At 37.2% G+C, this 22,461-nt stretch overlaps 1 protein-coding gene across 6 annotated transcripts in view; it reads right to left on the minus strand.

The window, feature by feature from the left end:
* Positions 1-16,320, minus strand: part of VRK2 (VRK serine/threonine kinase 2) — a 117,322-nt gene extending 101,002 nt beyond the window's left edge. Inside the window, exons 1-2 of one of the 6 annotated variants that reach the window (XM_058429069.1) lie at positions 16,201-16,320; positions 13,494-13,634 (exon numbers count right to left, since the gene is read on the minus strand). In XM_058429069.1, coding sequence (XP_058285052.1) covers positions 13,494-13,634; positions 16,201-16,273 — 214 coding nt within the window. In that variant the 5' untranslated portion in view covers positions 16,274-16,320. The other 5 variants (XM_058429073.1, XM_032178728.2, XM_058429072.1 and 2 more) reach the window with 5 other exon arrangements.
* Positions 16,321-22,461: the final 6,141 nt, after the last annotated feature.

Consider the following 22,461-nt stretch of genomic DNA (forward strand, 5'->3'; position numbering starts at 1 on the left):
CATGCCTTCCTCACTAAGCTTAATTATTTCTAGCTTTTGATTTAAAGTGAGAGATGCATAACTCTTTCTTTCACTTGAATAGTTAAAGGCCACTTTAGGGTTATTAATTGGCCTTATTTCAAAACTGCTGTATCACAGAGAATAGAGAGGTCTGAGGAAAGGGAGAATGATGGGAGCATGGCTGGTCAGTGGTGCAGTCAGGCCATGTGCTACATTTACCAATTAAATTCACCGTCTTGTATGGGTGCAGTTCATGATTCCTCAAAACAATTATGATAGTCACAAGAAAGATCACTGATCACAGATCACCATAACAGATATAATAACAAAAAAGTTTGAAATACTGTCAAAATGACCAAAATGTGACACAGAGACATGCATGAAGCACACGCTGCTGGAAAAATAGCACTGATACATTTGGTTGATGCAGGGTCGCCACAACCTTCAGCGTGTAAAAAAACACAGTATCTGCAAAGCACAATAAAGTGATGAGAAATAAGACAAGGTAAGCCTGAATATGGAACAGATAAAGCAGAAATGCTAAAGTTGAAACATTGGACAGGAGACCAGAACCCTTACCCCTTTCATCTCTACACCTGGGTTCCACAGAGACCAGTGTGAAGACTTAGTGGTAACTGGTTTGTCATTTTCTGAATTTATTTATAATATCTCCAGTCATATTTATAATTTCTTATTGAAGGTCTGCTTTCTCTTCAAGGATAAAAATAAACAATAACATTCTCATTATATTATATTCTATCATTACATTTTCACTTTGTTCTACTAACCTTTTATCCTATATACATCCTTGTTTAGCTCTCTTAATGATTTTCACTGTGGCATATAAAATAATAACAGATCCTACTATTGCTTTACTGTTTACTTACATGTGCATGAAAAACCTTAACCTTTTCGTGTCTTTATATCTTATCATTTTAAGTATTGCTCTTTTGGCAACCGATTAGGAAGTTCTGTCAGTGATCTTCTTTAACTGAGGCTTACAGACTTTTTCTCCAATGTAGTTAACTGACAATTTTATTATAATACACTAATTTATATAATTGTTATTTTTCTTTGCTGTCTTTGGCCAGTTACTTACTGGTTGTGGTTTATACTACATACTTATTTCATTTTACCACAAATTATATCTTCCAACCCATTTATCTATTTCTCAAACATTAACACTAATAAACTCTAACTTAGCTGTTTTTATTATTATTAACTAAATACATTTTGAGCTTCCCTAAAGGGTTGATATGTAACTTAACTGTTAACCCTATAATTCTGAACCACAGTTCATCAATTTAGAAATTTGAACTTTGTTATGAAATTCTATATTCATAACTTATAGTTCTTAAAAAAAATCCCCCAAGTTTTACTAAACTGGTTTTGCTTTATATTATCAAACCTTTTCTTAATATTTTAACTCATTTATCTCTTGTAAGTCATTTTCAATCATACACTCCTTTCAAGCCTATTTTAGTGATAATCTATTAAGAAATGATTTCAGGTTTACTAAGACCTCAAATGTTTCCTTCTACCTCCTAAGAGACATTCAATTTGGCCATACAATAGAATGAGAGCTATTATTTTTCTTAGCCATCATAAATTCTATTTTCAAAGTGTATGAAGTGAGGGCTGAAGTAGTTGACCTCCCTTCCTTAAATAATACTGTAAATTCTGTAATTTAGGTTTAAAAACCTAGTATATAAGAATCTTTAGCCCTGTTCCTGCTCTTTTGAAGCACTTTCTAATCTTTATGCTGAAATTAGGCTGTAAATAAGGGAAATCTTTCTTACGTTTTTCATTATGGTCTTTATTTTGCATGTCTTTACATTTTCATGTGATATTCTTACTATCCAAAGATACACTACATAAACAGATAATAGAACCATTATTTTTTCTTCTTGATGGTCTCTTTATCTCATTTTTCTGTGACTGAGATCTGCTTCTTTACCAGCTGCATCCATTATTTCCTTAAGGCCTCTATCCATGTGCCAATATCAACAGATCATTTATAAATTTAACTCCATCTTTCAGGATTTAACAGGTTTTCACAGTCAGAAGGAACTTAAAAGTGCTCCCTCCCCCCAAAAAAATACTTATTCTTTACAGCAATTCTTTATTATAGTCAATCTACATTAAACTAGTTAATTTCAGAAGATTTATCTTGCTCAAAAGCTTTCTGCTAGAGTAGACATTCTGATTATTCTGGAAGACTATACAATTTTTTCTTCCTCTTTTCATCACACAGCAACATTTACCTGCTAGCTATACAGGTTTGTTTTGTTTTCTTCTCACTTTTCTTGAAGTGTCTTGTGTGGGATTTTTTTTTTTTTTTTTTTGTCAGTTTTACTACTTTTTCTTCTACTATCCTCCTTACACTGTGTAAGATAAAGGGTTTACATAACTAATTCTCCATTCTCAATTACAATACATTTGACATTGGAGATGTAAGACAGAACTGTAATACATGATTTTTTAATAGAAACAAGATCAAGTATAATGAATAGCTTTTCTTTACATTCTCCAGAATTTGAAATTAATAATCCCATATCCCTGTAACTGCTCAAGAACATGTATTTAATGTAGTAACTTGTGTTTGTTCATTCTATTCCTTGCTAAATATGTATACACCAAATAAAAAAGTATTCTAGTATAAAATTTTGCATTGTAATAGCTAATAACTATCTCTTCTCTATTATAAACACCCAAAGGTTTACCGCTACATGAAATGTTCTAACTTCTTCATGAAATCACCCTTGAGTATGTAATAAATCATTACTACTGTATAATATCTTGAAATAACTAATTTTAGTTATTTAAAAATAATTTTCCAAAACCTAGACTTTTATTATAAATAAAATATATTGGTATCTGAAACAAATTCTGTAAAGGGATATGTTCTTTAACACGATCCTATTTATCTTAAGTATTTTCTGTTTGTTTTACTCTTTAAAAGACCTACTTTTCTAAGCAGTGTATCTTTAAATTATTATCCAATGAAAAAACGTCAAGAATCATTCAATATTTATAAAGGTATCTATTTTTATATGGTGCTTATTGAAATCATATCATAGGGATTTAAACAGGTCTATTTAGATCTTCCTGTTGCTTATTTGACTCAAAACAAACGTATAAAATGTATAAAACTAGACAAATGTATTCAGTTTTGCAAAGGCATGAAAATCCAACAAATCTTTCTCATCAGATTGCATGAACTATTGGGTGACTATTCGCACTTTTTTCCATAAAAATATTGTTTGAGGTATGGTACATTTTTAATGTAATTTTTCCAGTGCCTAACATTAGGTTTACTATAAATATCAGATGTTCTTTCACAGATTTTGAGATCTTAATAATATCAAAAACATATCACTGATGCTCTATGCCTTGAGTTGTCAATCTGAATGAAAATGACACCATTATTAGCATCATCACTAACAGATTTCTTAAATTAGCTGCCAATACTATCAATTACATATTTTGCTGTTACTTTAGAAATGAGCTTGTCATAAGCATGCCATTTGTCACTATTTTATCTGGCTAACAATAAATTCAAGTGTTCTTTGACAAGGGACATCAGTAGGGCAGGGACCGGAGTTCAAATATAGAAGAGACATTTTTAAAATTGTGGCCAGGGGGGTAATTTACGTATCTTCTTTAGGCCTCAATGTCTTCCTTAGTTAAGCTGCTGAGAGGATTCAATGAAATAATTCATGCAATGCACTTAACACAGAGCTTGGCACATACTAAGTGAAAGATTTTACTACTTGATAATAAATATGATAATTTCCTAAAAAAAGAATTCAAAAACTAGTCCCAGCATTTATCAGATACTACAGACACATTTGACACATCTACTACTCTTTACCAGACTCTTCTTTCATTCTTTTTTACTTTTCTGTGTTCTATGTTCATGGCCTCATCAGTGACGCTTTGGTAACATTATCTCTAAGAGGTTCATTAGGTGGCACTCAGAATACCTGAAATGGAAGCTATGTTCTCTATGCACCTCTTTCACACATGTTGAAGCTTCCGATTGCTCTTGCTTGAAATAAATTTGCAGGAAGCTGCCTTTACTCCACACTAAGCATTGGAGAGAGAAAAATGGCCAGTGTCTCTGGGGAATAATTAACAAAAGACAGTTTGTTTCATCTTCATGATAAAATACAGCATCCCTATTAAAAGGCAAATTCATCATTCCCAAAAGTTAAATAGAATGACACTTTTAAAGTAATTCCAGCTGATTAAATTTAGGGTTTTGAAAAAAAATTAATTCATGAATATACTCTGAATCTTTCATTTGATTTTAAAATGTATAAATGTTCATTTAACTTTGAGCCCTTGCCTCTCAGTGTTCTATTCTGAGCTAGTCAAACAAGTGGTAGCAGGCATGCTGGGCTCAATAATACTGCCTCTCATATTTAAATACTCTATTTCACTTGGATTGCAAATTAAAGAGAGTCTCCTGAATGCTGACACATTTTCAATGATTGATTTTGCAAAACGTGTTGATTTTTCCTACACTGTTTTGCCTCTCTGTGTGTCAACTTTGGCCTTCTTTTCTTGCTCCTTTGCAGCACTGCTGTCTCTTTGAAGACATTGTCTGCCTCATATAAAAAAAATGTACATTAAACCTCATGACTAATTATGTGGATAGAAAATTCCTGATCTCAAACATAAAATACCCCTGCCCAGAAACCGTAACAAAAGCTTCTGACTATGTACAAAACCCTTAATCAAACCTTTCACAGACTTGGATTAAAAGAAATCCCAATAATTTATTTTCTGTTAACGTTGTGCTTACATTCTTTGAAAAGTTGATTTCTTATGCATGTTATGTGCCCGTAAGTCAATCCATTTTATAGTAAACACCATGCTTTTCACCACAAACGTTTATACATGCTATTAGGTCTACTTCAATTAAATACTACTCAGAAGAACTGTTTTATTAGAAAGAGAAAACTGATTTGTCTTAACACAATGTCCATTTTTTAGTACCCTCTCCATACTATGCATTAACAGAGTAGACCCTTCACAATAAATTCTACAATCTATGGATTAAGTACACAGCTTCTTGTATTTTAAAAATATACTTGAAAAGAGAATAAACACATACTTTTATCCCTTCAAACTCCCCAAAAGATACAAAAGAATTTATCTAAATCTGAAAGTACAGTGCCCTACACACAGGTCACATATAGGACAGAGCATGGAATTTTTTTGTCTCAGGCAACCTATTTATTGGGAAAATCATAATAGAACAGTTCTAGAGCTAATTTAACAAATCATTTTTTAAGAACTATAACATGCAAGGCAATATTAAGCACTGCGAGTGACTGCCTGTAAGCAGTTTATAATGTAGTGTCTGCGTGCACACATGTTGGGGGAAACAGGTTAAAAAGACAGCATACAAAATAGTGACCATCTGAAATAATGAGGTGAGCATTGTGTGAAAGCACACCATCGGAACAAAGAAAGAGAGAAGTTATGAACACTTCCCTAGCATGCCTCTTTAGCATTTTGGAATTTTCATAAAGCCTACCAAGCCACCATTTGTTTCCACAACCAGTCCTAGCAGCAGACCCTCCTCGCTTCCACTCTACGAAGTCTAGGTATTCTGCTGTTTGGCTGTTGCTTGCCTTTTTGTTAGAGCAACTCTACTCTACCTCTAGTTGTACATCTCACACCGTTACTAAGTACAATAAAAGCATCACATGCCACCACACTACTATTTTGGGAAGCCCTGCAATGACTACCAGTATACCAATTAACCAGTCCAACTCTGGATATAAAATGTGAGTTCCTCAAAAATGTGTTGCAGAATGGGAAGATGAGAGGAGGTGGGGTGGGAGTAGCCACACTAGTTACTCTTCAGAAATAGCCACACTACCTAAGCAGAACAGGTTGGATTAAGGTCTGCACATGAGCCAAAGCTGAGAATTCATTGCCTTTGTTGGCTCAAGTCACTTCTTTAATTAATGTCACTTTCTCTGGTTTAATATCAGAGCAAGTGACAAGAGTGCTTCTGGATGAATTGTGTTTTCCGAGGACTGTATGGCACACTCTCCTGCAGTCTGACAGAGGGACGTGCCAGTTTTACTTGGCAGTTACAATGCACCAGCTTTAGTTTTAGTAGTTTAATTTGTGGCAGTTATATGTTTTGAATACGTTGAAGTATTCACAACGGTCTCATGGAATCTGTTCCATAGATAAAGTTTACACAGTGAAAAAGCAAAAGCGACGGCTATAAGGCGATTAGGAAAAGCTTCTCTTGGCCACAGCTGGTCTTACACGCATTCCTGTAAATTTTAGAGCATTTAGAAGATATGATTAAAGTGATCAGAAGGAAGAGTGCCCTCTTTCAGGGGGTGGGGGAAGGGAGTTCTGTAGTGGGTGTGAGACAATCAGAAGGAAATACGATGTTTAGAACTCAATTTTATGCAAAATCCATTATTCAAGAAGCAAAGTTTATATACATGATAGACATGCAATGAAATAAATGTAAAAATAGAAAGTTTTGTTACTTATGCATTAAGTTGGTTCTAACATTTTGGTTAACTAAGTTTTTATTGATAGAAAACTCAGAAGATTTTCTGCATTGAGGAGAAAGGACTAAACTTTTTCCTTTGGTTTGTTAAAAATCTTTCTGTTTCAGGATGAAATTTTCTGAAGGTCTTTTATTTGGAGTTTTCCCTTCATATCCTTTATACAATTTTGTGAAGCTTCATCAGCTCATAGTGGAAAGAGCTGCCTGCCACCAAGGAGTTCTTCTAAACTTTGCCTGCCCTTTCTAAATTTAGGGTTCTTTACTGCAGCAGGTTGAAGATCTGGCTTTGACTGCACCTGGCTCTGCTGGAGAATAGAAATATTCATCTCCACTGAATGCATGCTGCTTAAGTGCTGGAGGCACTTGCAGGAAAGTAACTCTCATTGGAAACTTCATTACAATACTTTCTCTTCCCTACATGAAGTAGTAATTCTCATTCACCAAAGATAGGATTTTGCCTGACACAGCCACAGGAGCTGCTGTTTGACTTTCAAAATTAATCAACTTCTAAGCTGGAGGAGAAATGGCATGTCCTTTAACCTTAAGCACAAAAAGCTCTCAACAGACTGTAGTTTTTATATCCCTGGATGGGAATTTGGGCCCCTGATACTTAAACGTGATTCACATACTGGGTTTCTGGCATGCTTTTGCCCATACCCATCTGCTAGCCTGGCACTGTGCCCATTCAGAAGGTGTGATGCCAGTTTCAATAGGGCATAGGTGCCAATCAAAGATGGGTTTGGAGGGGCAGCATGCAGAACGCAGCAAAAGTCAGTTCTTCTGCCAGAAGATCCTCCTGTTATCATATAATGCCAATGAAGGGCCACATGCTTCATTGCTTGGGATCACATTGCATCTGTAGATGTTTCTGGCCTTCAATGGATGTCTTTCTACAGAATATTTCCCTCAAGTATTACTTGATCGAAGATGTTAAAGAAAAGATAAATCCACCTGGCTAACAAAAGGCTATGCTTTTAAAAGAAACAAGGGAAGTCCTCAACAATTATCTTGAAATAATTGCTGAGTTTTCTATCTTTTCTCCCAAAATATTTTTTCACGGAGAATACAATAGAGTGTTCAGGAATAACTCAGTCCATGTGATGGAGCTATCAGGGACAAACATTCTACAGAAATACTAATTGCAAAATCAAGTATCTAAGCAGTATAAAAACCGTAAGTGCCTTTAAGTGTAGATGATGAACAAATTTTCATCATCCAAGTAGCTAATTTCTAATGAGCTCTCTCATTTAGAGCTTTAAAGTTTCTTAATTTTCTTCTCATTTATCTGATAGAGATATTCCTGTGTCTTAAAAGAAGAAACACACCTCATACGATTTATTCCTCTTCTTCATCTAAAGAAAAAAAAAACCTAAAACACTTCAGAAGCAGAAGTCTATCCATATTTCATAAGGAAGCCAGAAGCTCTCAAAAGCTGAGAATTCTTTTATTGTGTGGCAATAGAGGTGAGCTCATTTCAGGAAGAAGAAATTTCCCCACAGCAATAGGTTTCAAATTAAAAAAAACACCTTGACCACTGTAAACAGTTACAAGATAGTAACAGGTCCAGTGGAAGAGACATAATATATAAATGCACTGAAGAATAGAGTATTTTATAAATCTTCCCTTAAGGCAAAAGAATTTGACAGTAAAATGTTGAAAATGAAGAAGAACCGTAATACAAAATATGCTTAAAAAATGGATATTTAAAAAAATGAAAAAGCCAAGCAAAAGCCAAGTCTTATAAGTCTCCCTTTTAATGGAAGGAACCCAAACTTTCTTAAACACCTAGATTTCTTAACTGATAGATAATTGGGTACTGCTATCTCTTTAAAAACTCAAAATTTAAATATAAACAAAATTAAAATACATCTTGTAGAGACTTTTATTTCTTGTCTGTAAGTCCAACAAACGTATTAAATTTACAAAATTCCAAGTGATCCCTTCCTCGTTTTGAGTTTATATTACCTATTATTTATACCTTCTGGAGACTAATTTATTGTACACACTATAGTTTCTAGTACAAATTATTCTCATTTTCACATTTATTCTTCTCTTCACTCCCACAGTATCATTTGCAGAATTGCCTAATAACAATTGCAGTGGCACCGCAATGTTGCATTGTGTCAAATAAGGCTATTTATCTCAAAGCTCTCTCTATAAAACACTACCAAAATAACATTTAATAACGTAATATGTAATGAAGCAATATGTAGTCCAACACACTACTTTGTTGCTAGCACTATCATTGGGCTCTTCTAAACTTCATTCTGCATACCTTAAAATCAATCTATTACAGCTCACTATTTATAAAGAAAATAAAAAATTATTTTATGAAGAAGTAAAAAAATTCTATGTATGTGGTTTATATTTACTTGTTTTAAATATAAATGTTTCCTTATCAGTAAAATAAATGATTTAAACTTTTGGTAATTTCTAAAAACCTATCCCCCAACAAAAGATTCCTTCTATGTTTCCAAAGTACAAAATTAGGCTAATCTGACAGCATGATCCAAAAATGTCTGGCAGTCACTTTGATGAAATTTAAACATCTGTCAATGGATAAATGATCTGATTTTCAGGCTTCACCACAGTTAACTATAGTTATAACAATGTGTTATTCTTTATAAAAGCTTTGAGATAATATCTTTATAAAAGATATTGCTACTGATGTCCTGTCAATAAAGCATATGCACATTCTTTTAGATGATGTCATGATAGTTGCCTTGTCTCAACTTTCCTGGTGACTAAGGATACTAATCTGTACGAGTAGATCGAAGAGTGACATCTATAATTATGGAAGAGAACAAAGCAAACTAGCTCGTGTGGGTTACGTACTCCAGTCTCAGTCTCAATTTCTCAGGCAAACAACTGTTGAACATCTATTCTGTGCTTGACACTTCAAAGATGCTAAATGGTCATCACCGTGCCACCTTCAAAAAACTAAAACTTCTATAGATAAATCATATCTTTTACTTATATAATCAGCCTTCAAAAGAATGCGGCTAAAGTTTATCCTGTAATTCTGTTATTCTCAATTTTGAATAATTTCTGAAACCAATAGCTTTAATATCTGAGGCAGATTAAATATAGCTTATATGAGAACTTTCCACTACTATAGCAAATTTTAGGGGGAGCTTTTATCAGTCAGTAAAATGTCATAAAGTCTTATGCTGACATTCTCTATGTTCTCAGTTTTACCACATTAGTAGTTAAATACACCAAAATTCATAGTAGAATAAATAGAAAATCCATCCTTCCAATGGAGTTCTTTGTCATCATCTTAATCCACTATGGCAGCATTTTTTTTTTTTTGAGACAGTCTCACTCTGTCACCTAAGCTAGAATGCAGTGGTGTAATCTTGGCTCACTGCAAACTCCTCCTCCCAGGTTCAAGCAATTCTCATGCCACAGCCTCCTGAGTACTGGGACTACAGGCACACATTACCACAACCAGCTAATTTTTTATATTTTAGTAGAGATGGGGTTTCACCAAGTTGCCCAGGCTGGAGCTCACGCAATCCACCCGCCTGGGTCTTCCAATGTGCTAGGATTACCGGCATGAGCCACTGTGCCTGGCCCCACAATGGCACCAGTATTAAGAATGGGAAAGTCTATGGAAATAAATAAATAAATTACATTTATTAAACGCTTACCAAGTTTCTTAAAAAAAAATCTCATTTAATTCTCCTCACAATTATTATTATCACAATTATGCAGAATAGAAACAAAGAACCCAAAGGATTAAGTAACCAGATGAATAAGTGGCTTCATCAGGTCAGGATTCAGGTCAGATATGCCTAATGCCAAAACCTCTGCTATTATTTATGCAATTCTCCCGTAATTTACTTGGTTCTATGTTATACCCAGCATTATAGTTAAATTCTAACCCTCAGTTTTCTCTCTTTCCTGAAGTTTAAAAAACTTTTTCACTCATTTGATACTAAAATGACAGCAATTTTTCCCATCCCCTAAACCAGTTTCCTTTCTTCGTTTTTCCTCCCCTTCTCTTTTCACATTCAAAGAAAGAACTTTGACTTTGTTCTTGTATTCAGACTTTTCTTTTCACTCTTATAGCTATTTCTATTAATGCTAGAGGCACATTATTTCTCCAAGTCAAGAGTAAATACCAAACTTCTCTGCCCCTTCCCCTTAACTGTAAGCTGCTGATTACCGAAAGGCCCTGGCTACTGATCTCAAAGCTAGAGGACAGTTGTACATGTACAATGAGCTAGACAGAGCGGCTAGTTTCTTCTCAGCCTTAGGCAGTAAATGCTGATCAAGTGTCTGCTGAAAGAGGGTATCTGGAAAGAACTGCAATGAATGTCGTTGGACACAAAAGTATTCAGGAAAATTTGAATTTTACTGCTTCTTCTCTTCATTTATATAGAGGAAGTGACGAGAACCATGGTAAAATGCAAAAACATGATGTAATTTCATATTGATTTGTTTGTATAGCTTTGAAAATAGTAAAAACTAAGTTTAGTGAAGTTAAACTGATTCTATGACTCATTAGCATCACTTTTAATGGAACAGTTACAACATTTGGAACACACATCTTTATTATAAATTCTGAAGTATTGGAGTCTTTTTTCTGAAAATAGCTAAATATTTCTTTAAAGTCCTTCCTCAATGGTGTGCACTTGCTAATCTTCCTAGGTAGGGTCCAGGTTCTAAAGTTCAGATACTAGAGAATGTTCCATTACATCCTGAACCCTGAAAATATATTGTAAAACAAATAGTATTATTTTGGTAATAAAAAAAATAAGTAGGCTGGGCACAGTGGCTCACGTCTGTAATCCCAGCACTTTGGGAGGTCGAGGTGGGCAGATCACCTGAGGTCAGGAGTTCGAGACCATCCTGGCCAATATGGCAAAACCCCGTTTCTACTAAAAATACAAAAATTAGCCAGGCAGGGTGGCAGGTCCCTGTAGTCCCAGCTACTTGGGAGGTTGAGGCATGAGAATTGCTTGAACCTAGGAGGTGGAGGTTGCAGTGGGCCGAGATTGAGCCACTGCACTCCAGCCTGGGCGACAGCGTGAGATTCTGCCTCAAAAAAAAAAATAAATAAATAAAAATATGTGACACTGTACTTAGACTGAAAGAAGCAAATATTTTTCTGCATTTGAATAGGGACAAGTAAGTCACATGCCTATGCAAGTATATTCCTTTATTATAACAGTAACAATAGTGACTATGTGTACACATAGATACATACAGGTATACAGACACACACTATTTAATCTTAAACATTCACTTGAATTTAAATACATATAATATTTACATTTCAAGAAAATCGAAGAGATAAGATCAACACATTCAATATTTTTCTCTAGTTCGTTGAAATTACTCAAATAATACAAACATTAGAAAACCAATAGTGATAAGCTATGGAATCCAAGGCTATAGCTCAGCCACATCAGAAATAATTTATTCAACACTGTACCTCAACCTTGAGTCAAGACAGTATACTAGAGATCTTAACTCTTTGCTGTGAAAGAGAATTCACTAAGTTCAAGTTTCAAACAATACTTATCCTCACATAGTCTTTATTTGCACTATTCTATACAGCAGCCACATGTAGTTACTTAGCATAGAGCCACATGTGCTAATTGGGCTCTTGAGACTAGATACACCTTGGATTTTAAAGACTTTCATTTAAAAAAGTAAAATATTTCATTTGTTTATGTTGAGAGCATATTGAAATAATATTTTTGATATACTGGATTAAATATTATTAAAATAATTTCACCTGTTTCTTTCAACATATTTTAATGTGGCTCCTAGAAAATTTTAAACTACATATGTAACTTGTATTACATTTCTATTGAACAGTATTGACTATGTCACTCAATCTAGCACTTAATAACCATAGTATTTTTTCAAGCAATTTCAAGAAAGTTCAAACCCTTTAAATGGGTCCTTTACTCGACCCATACAATTTTTTGTGCTGATCTTGTCTTTCCAACTAGATTAGACACTTAAGTATTTAATAAGCAGCTACTAATTGACCAGATTTCATTCATTCATTCAAAACTACAATCTTAATTTTATCAGAAGAGGATCTTTATGTTTCAGGATCCATGAAGCATGTTTTTCTGGAAATATGTGATGAGAACCCAAGATTCCCTCAACGGAGGTATTTTATCAACTCCTTAAACTCCTATAGAAATAGATGTGATCTCAAGTCAGTACATTTAGGAGAATTTATCCTTGAGGGCATATTTTTAAAAATCACTACTATTTTCCTTATTTTATTCATCAATCTTTTCATGGATATCCCCTCCTCATTCCAACTCAATGATCCATTAAAGTTCAGTGTAATTTTTAAATGCTTAAATGCAATGTAAAGGCCTACCCAGTCCATGGTTCCTTACCTGTACCACAGATCACAGAAAATAATTTTGAGTTTTTATTTTTTCTGTTATCCCAAGAATGGCACATCCCTAGGACCACTCTAGATGCACGAGAGAGAAGTTAATTCATTTCACAGAATAGATGCCTTAAGTTTTATCTATGAATTCTCCAGTAGGGCCCAGTTAAGAAATGACTAGACTCTTGTATTGCCTAAATATTAATGATTAAGATTCACAAACAGAAAGCGTTTTTATCTATACAGTTGTGGTTTCTCATCTGGAAAAAGCATGTTTCTAAGTAAACAAACTCTCAAAAAAAAGAAAGTTAGCATTTTGTCTGGCAGATTGTATAATTATGCTCCAAAAAGACTTCTAAGATTTACTCAGAAAAACATGGACAACAAGGAGTGGGTCAGTGATGTCTTGAACCTAGACACTGTAGTATATTATTACTTAATCAAGTACAATCATGAATTTTAATAAAGTACACATATGAATTCCATATTTCCATTCTTAAAATATCACTAAGTAATCACAGTTACAGTCACAGATATAAGAATAATTGGTAATTTAAGGTTTTACTTTACCTAAATATATCAATCCAAATCCTCCAGAGCCAATCTTCTTGCCCAGCACCCACTGATTGCCTTCCATATCATCCAGAACCTTGCCTTCTGGAAGTGGAATAGGAAGTTTGTATTTTTCATTTCTTTTTGGTGGCATCACTTCTGTTGGCAGGAAGGGTGAGATAAATGGGTAAAAATAAAAACAAACAAACAAAACTCTTAAAATACATTTCCCGGCCGGGCGCGGTGGCTCACGCTTGTAATCCCAGCACTTTGGGAGGCCGAGGCGGGCGGATCACGAGGTCAGGAGATCGAGACCACAGTGAAACCCCGTCTCTACTAAAAATACAAAAAATTAGCCGGGCGTGGTGGCGGGCGCCTGTAGTCCCAGCTACTCGGAGAGGCTGAGGCAGGAGAATGGCGTGAACCCGGGAGGCGGAGCTTGCAGTGAGCCGAGATCGCGCCACTGCACTCCAGCCTGGGCGACAGAGCGAGACTGTCTCAAAAAAAAAAAAAAAAAAATACATTTCCCAAAATGTCTTCAATGGGGAACTTTCCCAGGTTCCCAGAAATTAGGATTCTAAAGTTAATTCAGTTTGGAAAAGCCCACACATTATATTCAAATTAGAAATTCACATACATTACAATACTGAGATCTAAGAGGTACGGATATTTTAAAAAAACAGAAGCAAACTAATCAAATTTCATCCAAAATTCATTTTGGGGGTCTATAGCACATATTAACAGTGCAGGATTCACCTTAAGAAACAAGAAATTAACAATTTCCAATGAAAAAAGAAAATAAATTTCATGTACATGGAAATATTGCTTTCATTAAGAATGTAAAATATTAAATGTGAGAAGGTCCTCACTCACTAGAAAAGAACACAGAATTGGATGGGGAAGACACAGACAATGGCAATGGACATCATCACCACCAAGCAAAGCACGTGACACCGAGTAGGTACTCAGTAAACATTTGTTAAATGAGCCAGGGATCTTCATGGATATGTAACTTAGCAGAATACTAGGCCATCAGTTCCCGGGCTGCCAAAATATTCTCAGCATTTGTCTTCTTACCCTCTCTGAGGTTCATCACAGTGAAAATAGTCCTGCCTTAGAGATTACAACTGTGCCACCAACAACAAAAGCATAATCTCCATAGCACAGCCATGCAACTTTAATCAATTAATTATAATTGTACATAGGTTAGCAAATTTCTCAATGGGAAATTCTGAGTTGAAAGAGAAAATTTCTTAGGGGAAAATACATATGCCAGCATACATGCCTGAAAATAATTTAAATGTGAAGGTAACCATGATCCTCTAAGTATTTTAAACTATTAAGAGTTTCTGACATGAAAGTTAATTAAAAACATATATACGTAAATGTAAACTTTTCTTAATATAATTTTCCTATCTTCCATAAGAGAAAGTATCTGTTTTTCCTTTAACAGGTTTTTCCTCCTTCACTTAACTGCTTTTTTACTTAGCAGCATCGTCCCAGGTAGAGTCGCTGCGTGTATCTTTAACAATATTCACCTTCCTCCTCCTGATAGGCACACAAGGGAAGCTGGGAATTTGGATGGTGAACTATGCCTAGAGCATTGATTGTATCATAAAGCAGGGAAAGTTTTTGTGGAGGTTTCCCTTGACCAGTACATTATATAGGCTGGTGCCTATTACAGATTTACTGATTTAAAACAAAGTCTCCGAAGTGTAAACTACTGATTAAGGAATAAATTCTAAATAATTATAAAAAGGATAAATACACTTTGGGGCAAGGCAGTGGCTTCAGGGCTTGAGGCGGTAAGGGAGACTCTTGACTACGAAACGCACATCCTGGGGGCGAGTCCCGAGTTCATCTGCCAAGGGAAACGACAGCCTCCTCTCAGGGCCAGTCCCTGTCAGGGGTGTCCCTTCGGGTTTTAGGTACCTTCCCAGGGCCAAGATGAGTCCTCAACACGAGTTTCCGGGCAAACTCCAGGGGTTAACATGTGCCTGGGTTGACCTCCAACCCCGCCGCGGCCCCTTGACCCTGCGGAAGGTAACGAGAAGCAGCGCGGCCCAGCCGCCTGGTCCGTCCGCCCTTAGCACGCCGGGGACCTACGGCCAGCCCCGCGCCCCAACTTCCCGCCACAAGTTCTCTCTGCACCAGGAAAAAGAGAAACTCCACCCACTTTTCCGCTAACACGTCGGACCCCGCTTTTGGCAAACGCGAGTATAAGGGGACGCCTTGTTCTCACTCCCAGCGGGGAAAAAGGAACCAAACGCGGAAGCAGCGACTCTGCCGGGGCCCGGGCTGAGGTCCGGGGGCTGGGACGGCCCGGAGTCCCCGGCATCTAACTCCGACGGCAGCCCCTTTTCGGGCGGGGCCGCGGCTCCGGCACTGCAAGCGGAGGTGCCGCCCGCCACCCAAGACCCCAGAGCAAGAGACTGACCAGTCCTCAGGATCCCCCGCCGCCGGGCCGCGCGCACAGCCTCCTGCCTGCTGCTGGGACGAGGCGGAGCCCCCGGGCCTACAGTCCCGCGGGGAGGCGGGCCCAGCACTCGAGCCGGCCCTCCCTAGGACCTAACCTCTCTGCAGCTGCGTCGGCCTCGCAGTGCAGCGGCCCGCGGAGCCTCACACAGGCCGCAGCCGGTTCCTTTCCGCGACCTGTCCACGCCCCGGAGACGCCCAGGGGGAGGAGAGGGCGCGCCTACATGGGCAATGGGAGCTGTGTTATTACCTCCACCCTGGCCCGCCAGCGTCTGGACGAAGAGCCGCCGCCAGACCAGTTTGGTACGAAATAAGCAGGACATGCATTTGTGTAGGAGGAGTGTTAAATCTCCTGTACCACAACCTGAGTACTACGAGCTTCCAAATGGCTAGTCCTTATCGAGCTCTCGCCGAGCAACTAACTAGTACTAGCGAAGACTTAGGAGGGCCTGTATGTAACTCACCGCGTTTAAATTCTCAAAGGCATATTGGTTCAGGACCTATTTCTGCCATTAATCGTTGGATAATTTAACACCGTAATTAACAAACTTCAGGGTTTTTTTGTCTGTGAAATGGAAATAACCCTAGTTATTAGATTATAAGGCTATTGGTTATAAGATTATGACAATAAGGTGAGGACTTTATTAAGCAGTTTTCTAATACGTAAAGACTCATAGGGGCCAGGCACGGTGGCTAACGCCTATACTCCCAGCACTTTGGGAGGCCGAGGTGGGTGGATCATCTGAGGTCAGGAGTTTGAGACCAGCCTGGCCAACATGGTGAAACCCCATCTCTACTAAAAATACAGAAAATTAGCCAGGCGTGGTGGCGGACGCCTGTAATCTCAGCTACTCGGGAGGCTGAGGCAGAAGCGCTTGAACCCGGGAAGCGGAGATTGCAGTGAGCAGAGAGCGCGCCACTGCACCCCAGCCTGGACAACAAGAGCGAAACTCCGTCTCGAAGGAAAGAAAAAAAAGACTCATAGTAAGCTTATATTTTAGACTAAACCAAACAAATGCTTAGAAACAGATTATTAATACGTCAGCATTCTACATAGGAACCACCAATAATTGGTTGGGATGCAAATACTGAAAGGAAAATTGGAGCCCTTTAACGACTTTGATAGAATAAGAAATTGGGACTTCCTACATCTTTCAGACTGTCACCAAAATGAAAGATGGCATGAGAAGACGTTTCTAAAAACAAACAAAAAAGTATTTTTAAAGAAACTTAGCCCAGGAATAATTGTGCCCTTCGTCATTCACTGGTCCAACAGTGTCCTTTCTTATTTTCGTAAGATATTTATGTAACAGATGCAATTGGTTACTGATCCTAATATCCATATTGGGTACCCTTTCCTCTTTTCCAAATTTATTCAGCTTTCCACCACTTCCCCAGCTCCCTTATGAGAAGACACAACTCCAGTAGCAGCCACAGCAGATTACTTGTAGGTGGTTCCTCTCCCTACAGGCATGTATCCAGTGTTAGTAAATCCTGTTGGCTCGACCTTCAAAATATATCCAGCATCTATCACTTAGCACCCTTACCTGCATTCTGGCCCAAACCATATTTTTTCTCTAGGTAATTGTATTACCCTCCTAAATGTTTTATACCCTCTTATCCCTTTAGTCTGTTCACAGCAAGCAGCCACATGATCCTTAAAGCTTAAATAATTACTGAGCTTAAAACAATTCAGTGTTATTCCAATTTATTCACAATTAGCCAGTCTTCGCTATGACTTTAAACAGCATTTCTCAACCTGGGCACTATTGAGAGTCAGCCTGGATAATTCTTTGTTGGGGGCATAGGAGGAGGAGGAGGATTGAGAGGTAGGCTGTCCTGTGCATTGCAGGATATTTAGCAGTATCCCTGGTCTCCTCAGCGCTCCCTCCCACACAAGTTATAACAACCAAAATGTCCCCCAACGTGACCAAATTTTGCCGAAATTGCCACTCGTTGAAAACAACAGTGATGATCTACCTATTATACACTCCCACTCCCCAATCTCCTGTTACTCTCTTCAACCACAGTGGCCTGCTGTTCTCAAGAACTTTTCACATTTCCTGCCACCTGGACCACTCTCCAACCTGGTATCTGTTCTCAAGAACTTTTCACATTTCCTGCCACCTGGACCACTCTCCACCCTGGTATCTGTATGGCCTACTCCATCACTTCCTTCAGGTCTTTATTTAAAAGTCAGTTCAGTGAGACCTTTCCTAAACATCTTATCTGAAATTTCAGCCCACCCACAATATTTCATAGCCTCTTTCCCTGTATTTTCCCCAGTACCTATTGCTATACAGCAATGTATTATACAGTTTATTATTTATTTTGACAAAAGACAAATAATCTTTTTCAGTAAATTGTATGTTTCACGTGGTCAGGCAACATTTTTGCCTGTTTTCATCACTACTGTATCCCCAACCCCTAGAAAGAATATGAACAACCATTTCCTTCTTCAATGAATAAATGAATCATGCTGGCCCCATTCCAATTCCCATGATTGGTTTAGACAGTACAAAATAAGCATGTGCTGAGTCTAGGTAACAAGAGGTGAAAAGAAGTTTCCTGGACACATTCTTGAAAGAGATAGTCTCTGATGTGATAATTAAAATGGCTGCAGTCATCGTGTGACCACGAAGGTGGAAAAAGTACTAATCTAAAGCCCCAGGAATGGCAGAATATTCAACAAATGTTAGAACAGCTAGACATCCATATATACAAAAAAAAGAAGAAAGAAAGAAACCTCAACCCTTAATTCACACCCCATGTAAAAATTTACTTGAAACTGATCATACAGCTAAATCTAAATACAAGATCTAAATCTAAAACTTTTTAGAGAAAACTTAGCAGAAACTCTATATAATATTTAAATGTGTGTACTTATAAAGTATAAAAAATTTAAAAGCTGGAAACCTAAAAGAAGAAATAGACAATTTAACTTCATCAAAATGAAAAAGTTTTGCTTTTCAAAAAATACTAATAAGTTACCAAGGATTTGGAACAACTTGGAACTCTCTTTTATTGCTGTTGATGGTACAGCCACTCTGGAAAACAGTTTGGCAGGTTCTTACAGTGTCAAACATATAATTAACATACAACCCAGCATTTGCATATTTACCCAAGATAAATCTAAACCTGTATCCACACAAAGACTTGTAGGGGAATCTTTAGAGTAGCTTCATATGTAATAGCCAAAAACTGGAAATAAATTTCCGTCAACTGGTGAATGAATAAGCGAATTATAATATATCTACTATACAATGAACTATCACTCAGCAATAAAAAGGAGCAAAGAACCAATACAGTCAACAAGCTGGATGAATATCAAAAACATGATGCTATGTAAAAGAAGACACAAAGGAGTATATACAATATAATAATTTATTCGAAATCGAAGAGCTGGGATTGACTGCAAGGAGCTGAAACGTTGCAAATGTTAAATTTCTTTACTGTGGTAATAGATACATTATTATACATTTGTCAAAATTCCTCTAGTTATACACTTAAAATTGAATTATATATAAATTATGCCTTAATAAAATCGATTTAAAAGAATGGCAAAAGAGAAAGATGGGAAGATCCTGAGTCTTTGAGGCCGTTATTGAACTAATTCAACTAATCCTGAACCACCTTATTTTCATATTCATCCATGAAGTGTTAAGTGTTCTTATGATTTAAACCACTTAGCTTTGGTTTTTATATTTCTTGCAGCCAAAATCTTCCTAACAGTAAAATAAAGTTTCAAGTTTCATAAGTGCCAATGATTTTTAAATGTTAATAAATTTGTACTAAATAAAAATGGCAACAGGAGCAGGTAAACCTATATTGAGAATATGTGTTTTTTTTTTAAGTGTTGGGATTTAATGCAGAATTTTATGATTCAGAGCATATTGCTGTGTGTATGTTTCAAGATGAAAACTGACAGAATATAGAAATACAAATTTTGGAACTAGTGAAAGAACATCTTCTGAATGAACATGATGAGAAACAAGAAAGAAAAGAGAATCTAGACATGAAAGCACTGAAGTGTGAGTCATCAGAAAAAAAATATGGGGAAAACTAGGTTTTCAAACAAAGCTATTTTGATAGATCTTACAGGCTATGAATGATTCACCACAAATACACACACACAAAAGGACTTTCTTGGCTGTGTGCCAACTTGTAGGTATGGCATGGGTTCTGCTTTTCAAAGAACTGGGTGCTATAAAATGCTTACACTGGTGAAAAAGAAAAACCCAACCATTTAGTAAGCATACTTTACAAGGCCAAGATCATTTCAAATCAATTAAAATGTTAAAGATGATGCATAGACAAAACATTCAGAAAAAGCCAATTTTTGTTATTTAAAGTGAGATAAGGAGATCATATCAGTGAAAGTGTTTTGCCTGCCAAAGAAGAGCTAGTATTTTTGTTCTATAAAAATCAGGAGGCCATTTGCACTCATAAACTTACAATCTCTAAACAGCTAAGCAGTTCCTGACATAGAAATTTTGAAATTAATAATTTTGAAAATAATAGAATTCAGGTAAATGGAATTCCAAGCCCATTAGATATACAATCAGACCAAATATCTATGTCCTCTGCATTCTTTACATATAAGATCATTACAGGCCGGGCGCAGTGGCTCACGCTTGTAATCCCAGCACTTTGGGAGGCCGAGGCGGGTGGATCACGAGGTCAGGAGATCGAGACCACGGTGAAACCCCGTCTCTACTAAAAATAAAAAAATTAGCCGGGCGTGGTGGCGGGCGCCTGTAGTCCCAGCTACTCGGAGAGGCTGAGGCAGGAGAATGGCGTGAACCCGGGAGGCGGAGCTTGCAGTGAGCCGAGATTGCGCCACTGCACTCCAGCCTGAGTGACAGAGCGAGAGTCCGTCTCAAAAAAAAAAAAAAAAAAGATCATTACAAAGTATAAACTTAATCATCCAAATGACATAATTCTTGATTGTATATATAAATGAAGGAATGGAATATTAAAAATAATTTGAAATGTCATATCAATATGTCATGTAAACCAAAAAGTATCTGAGCTAAGTCTCAATCAATTTAGAAGTTTGTTTTGCCAAGGTTAAGTACGTGCCCAGGATACAGCCTTAGGAGGTCCTGAGAACATATGCCCAGGATGGTTGGGCTACAGTTTGGTTTTATATGTTTTAGGGAGACAGAAGACATCAATCAATACTTGTAAAATGTACATTGGTTCAGTCTGGAAAGGCCCGACAGCTTGAAATGGGGGTGGGAGGGGGGAGTTCCAGGTCATAGGTGGATTCAAAGATTTTTTGAGTTTATCTAAAGACCTGGAATCAGCAGAAAGGAATATCTGGGTTAAGATAAGGGGTTGTGGAGACCAAGGGTATTAGTTTACTGATGGAGCCGCCAGGTAGCAGGCTTCAGAGAGAACAGACTTTAAATGTTTCTTATCAGACTTAAAAAGATGCCAGATTCTTAGTTAATTCTCTTCTGGATCAGGAAAAAGACTTGGAAAGGGAAGGGGATTCTCTATAGAATGTAGATTTTTTCCACAAGAGAAAGTTTGCAGGGCCATTTCAACACATGTCAAAGAAATATATTTGGGGGTAAACGGCTTCATTTTTTTTCAGGGCCTGCTATCTGTCATGTTGGTATCTTATTGCTACAAAAAGGCTGTCTTTCTAAAGGTCTGTGCTTTAATAATGCTGGTCAGTTGTGTGGGAATTTCAAAGGGAAGAGGGTATGTGTACCCGACCACCCATTTCCATCATGGCCTGAACTGGTGTTTCCAGTTAACTTTGGAATGCCCTTGGCTGAAAAGAGGGGTCCATTCAGTTAGTTTGGGGGCTTAAAATTTTATTTTTCATTTATAGTTAAAAGGCTCAATAAAAAATTTTAAGGATATTAATTTGTAGAACCTGCTGCCAAACAATGTAAATGTAAATATGTATCAGATTATCTCTCAAACAATTGAATGTAGTAAACCAAATATTGACTAGCCAAAAGTGGTATGATTATTACCCTGTCCATTCCCCAAATATGAGCGCCATAGAAGGTTAACTACAAGACTATATTTACACTCTACATCCTTTTTGTCCCCCCAGTTAACATCCCTGCAGTAACCACAAACATGAGCTGGATAAGGAGGAGAAGAGGAGCTGGCCTGGCCAAATGATTTTTTTTTTTGAGACGGAGTCTGGCTCTGTCGCCCAGGCTGGAGTGCAGTGGCGCAATCTCGGCTCACTGCAAGCTCCGCCTCCCGGGTTCACGCCATTCTGCTGCCTCAGCCTCCTGGCCGAATGATTTTTAAGCAGAAGCTGAATGTTCGGTAAGAATAGAGTTGACGCCTTCGAGGAGAGGTAAGAAATAGTTTTCCTGTGTGTCATGTAAGTCATGCTTTTAGGCTTACCTTTCATGCAATTGCAACAATATCCTCTAAGGATCTTGAAAGAACCTGCTATTCCCCAAATATTCCTGGCCATTCCCATGACTATTTCAGATGTGCTCCATCACTTTGTCTCTCCTACTGTGAACCTTTT

Source organism: Hylobates moloch, unplaced genomic scaffold, assembly GCF_009828535.3.
Source record: "Hylobates moloch isolate HMO894 unplaced genomic scaffold, HMol_V3 SCAFFOLD_15, whole genome shotgun sequence".
Classification (NCBI taxonomy): Eukaryota; Metazoa; Chordata; class Mammalia; order Primates; family Hylobatidae; genus Hylobates; species Hylobates moloch.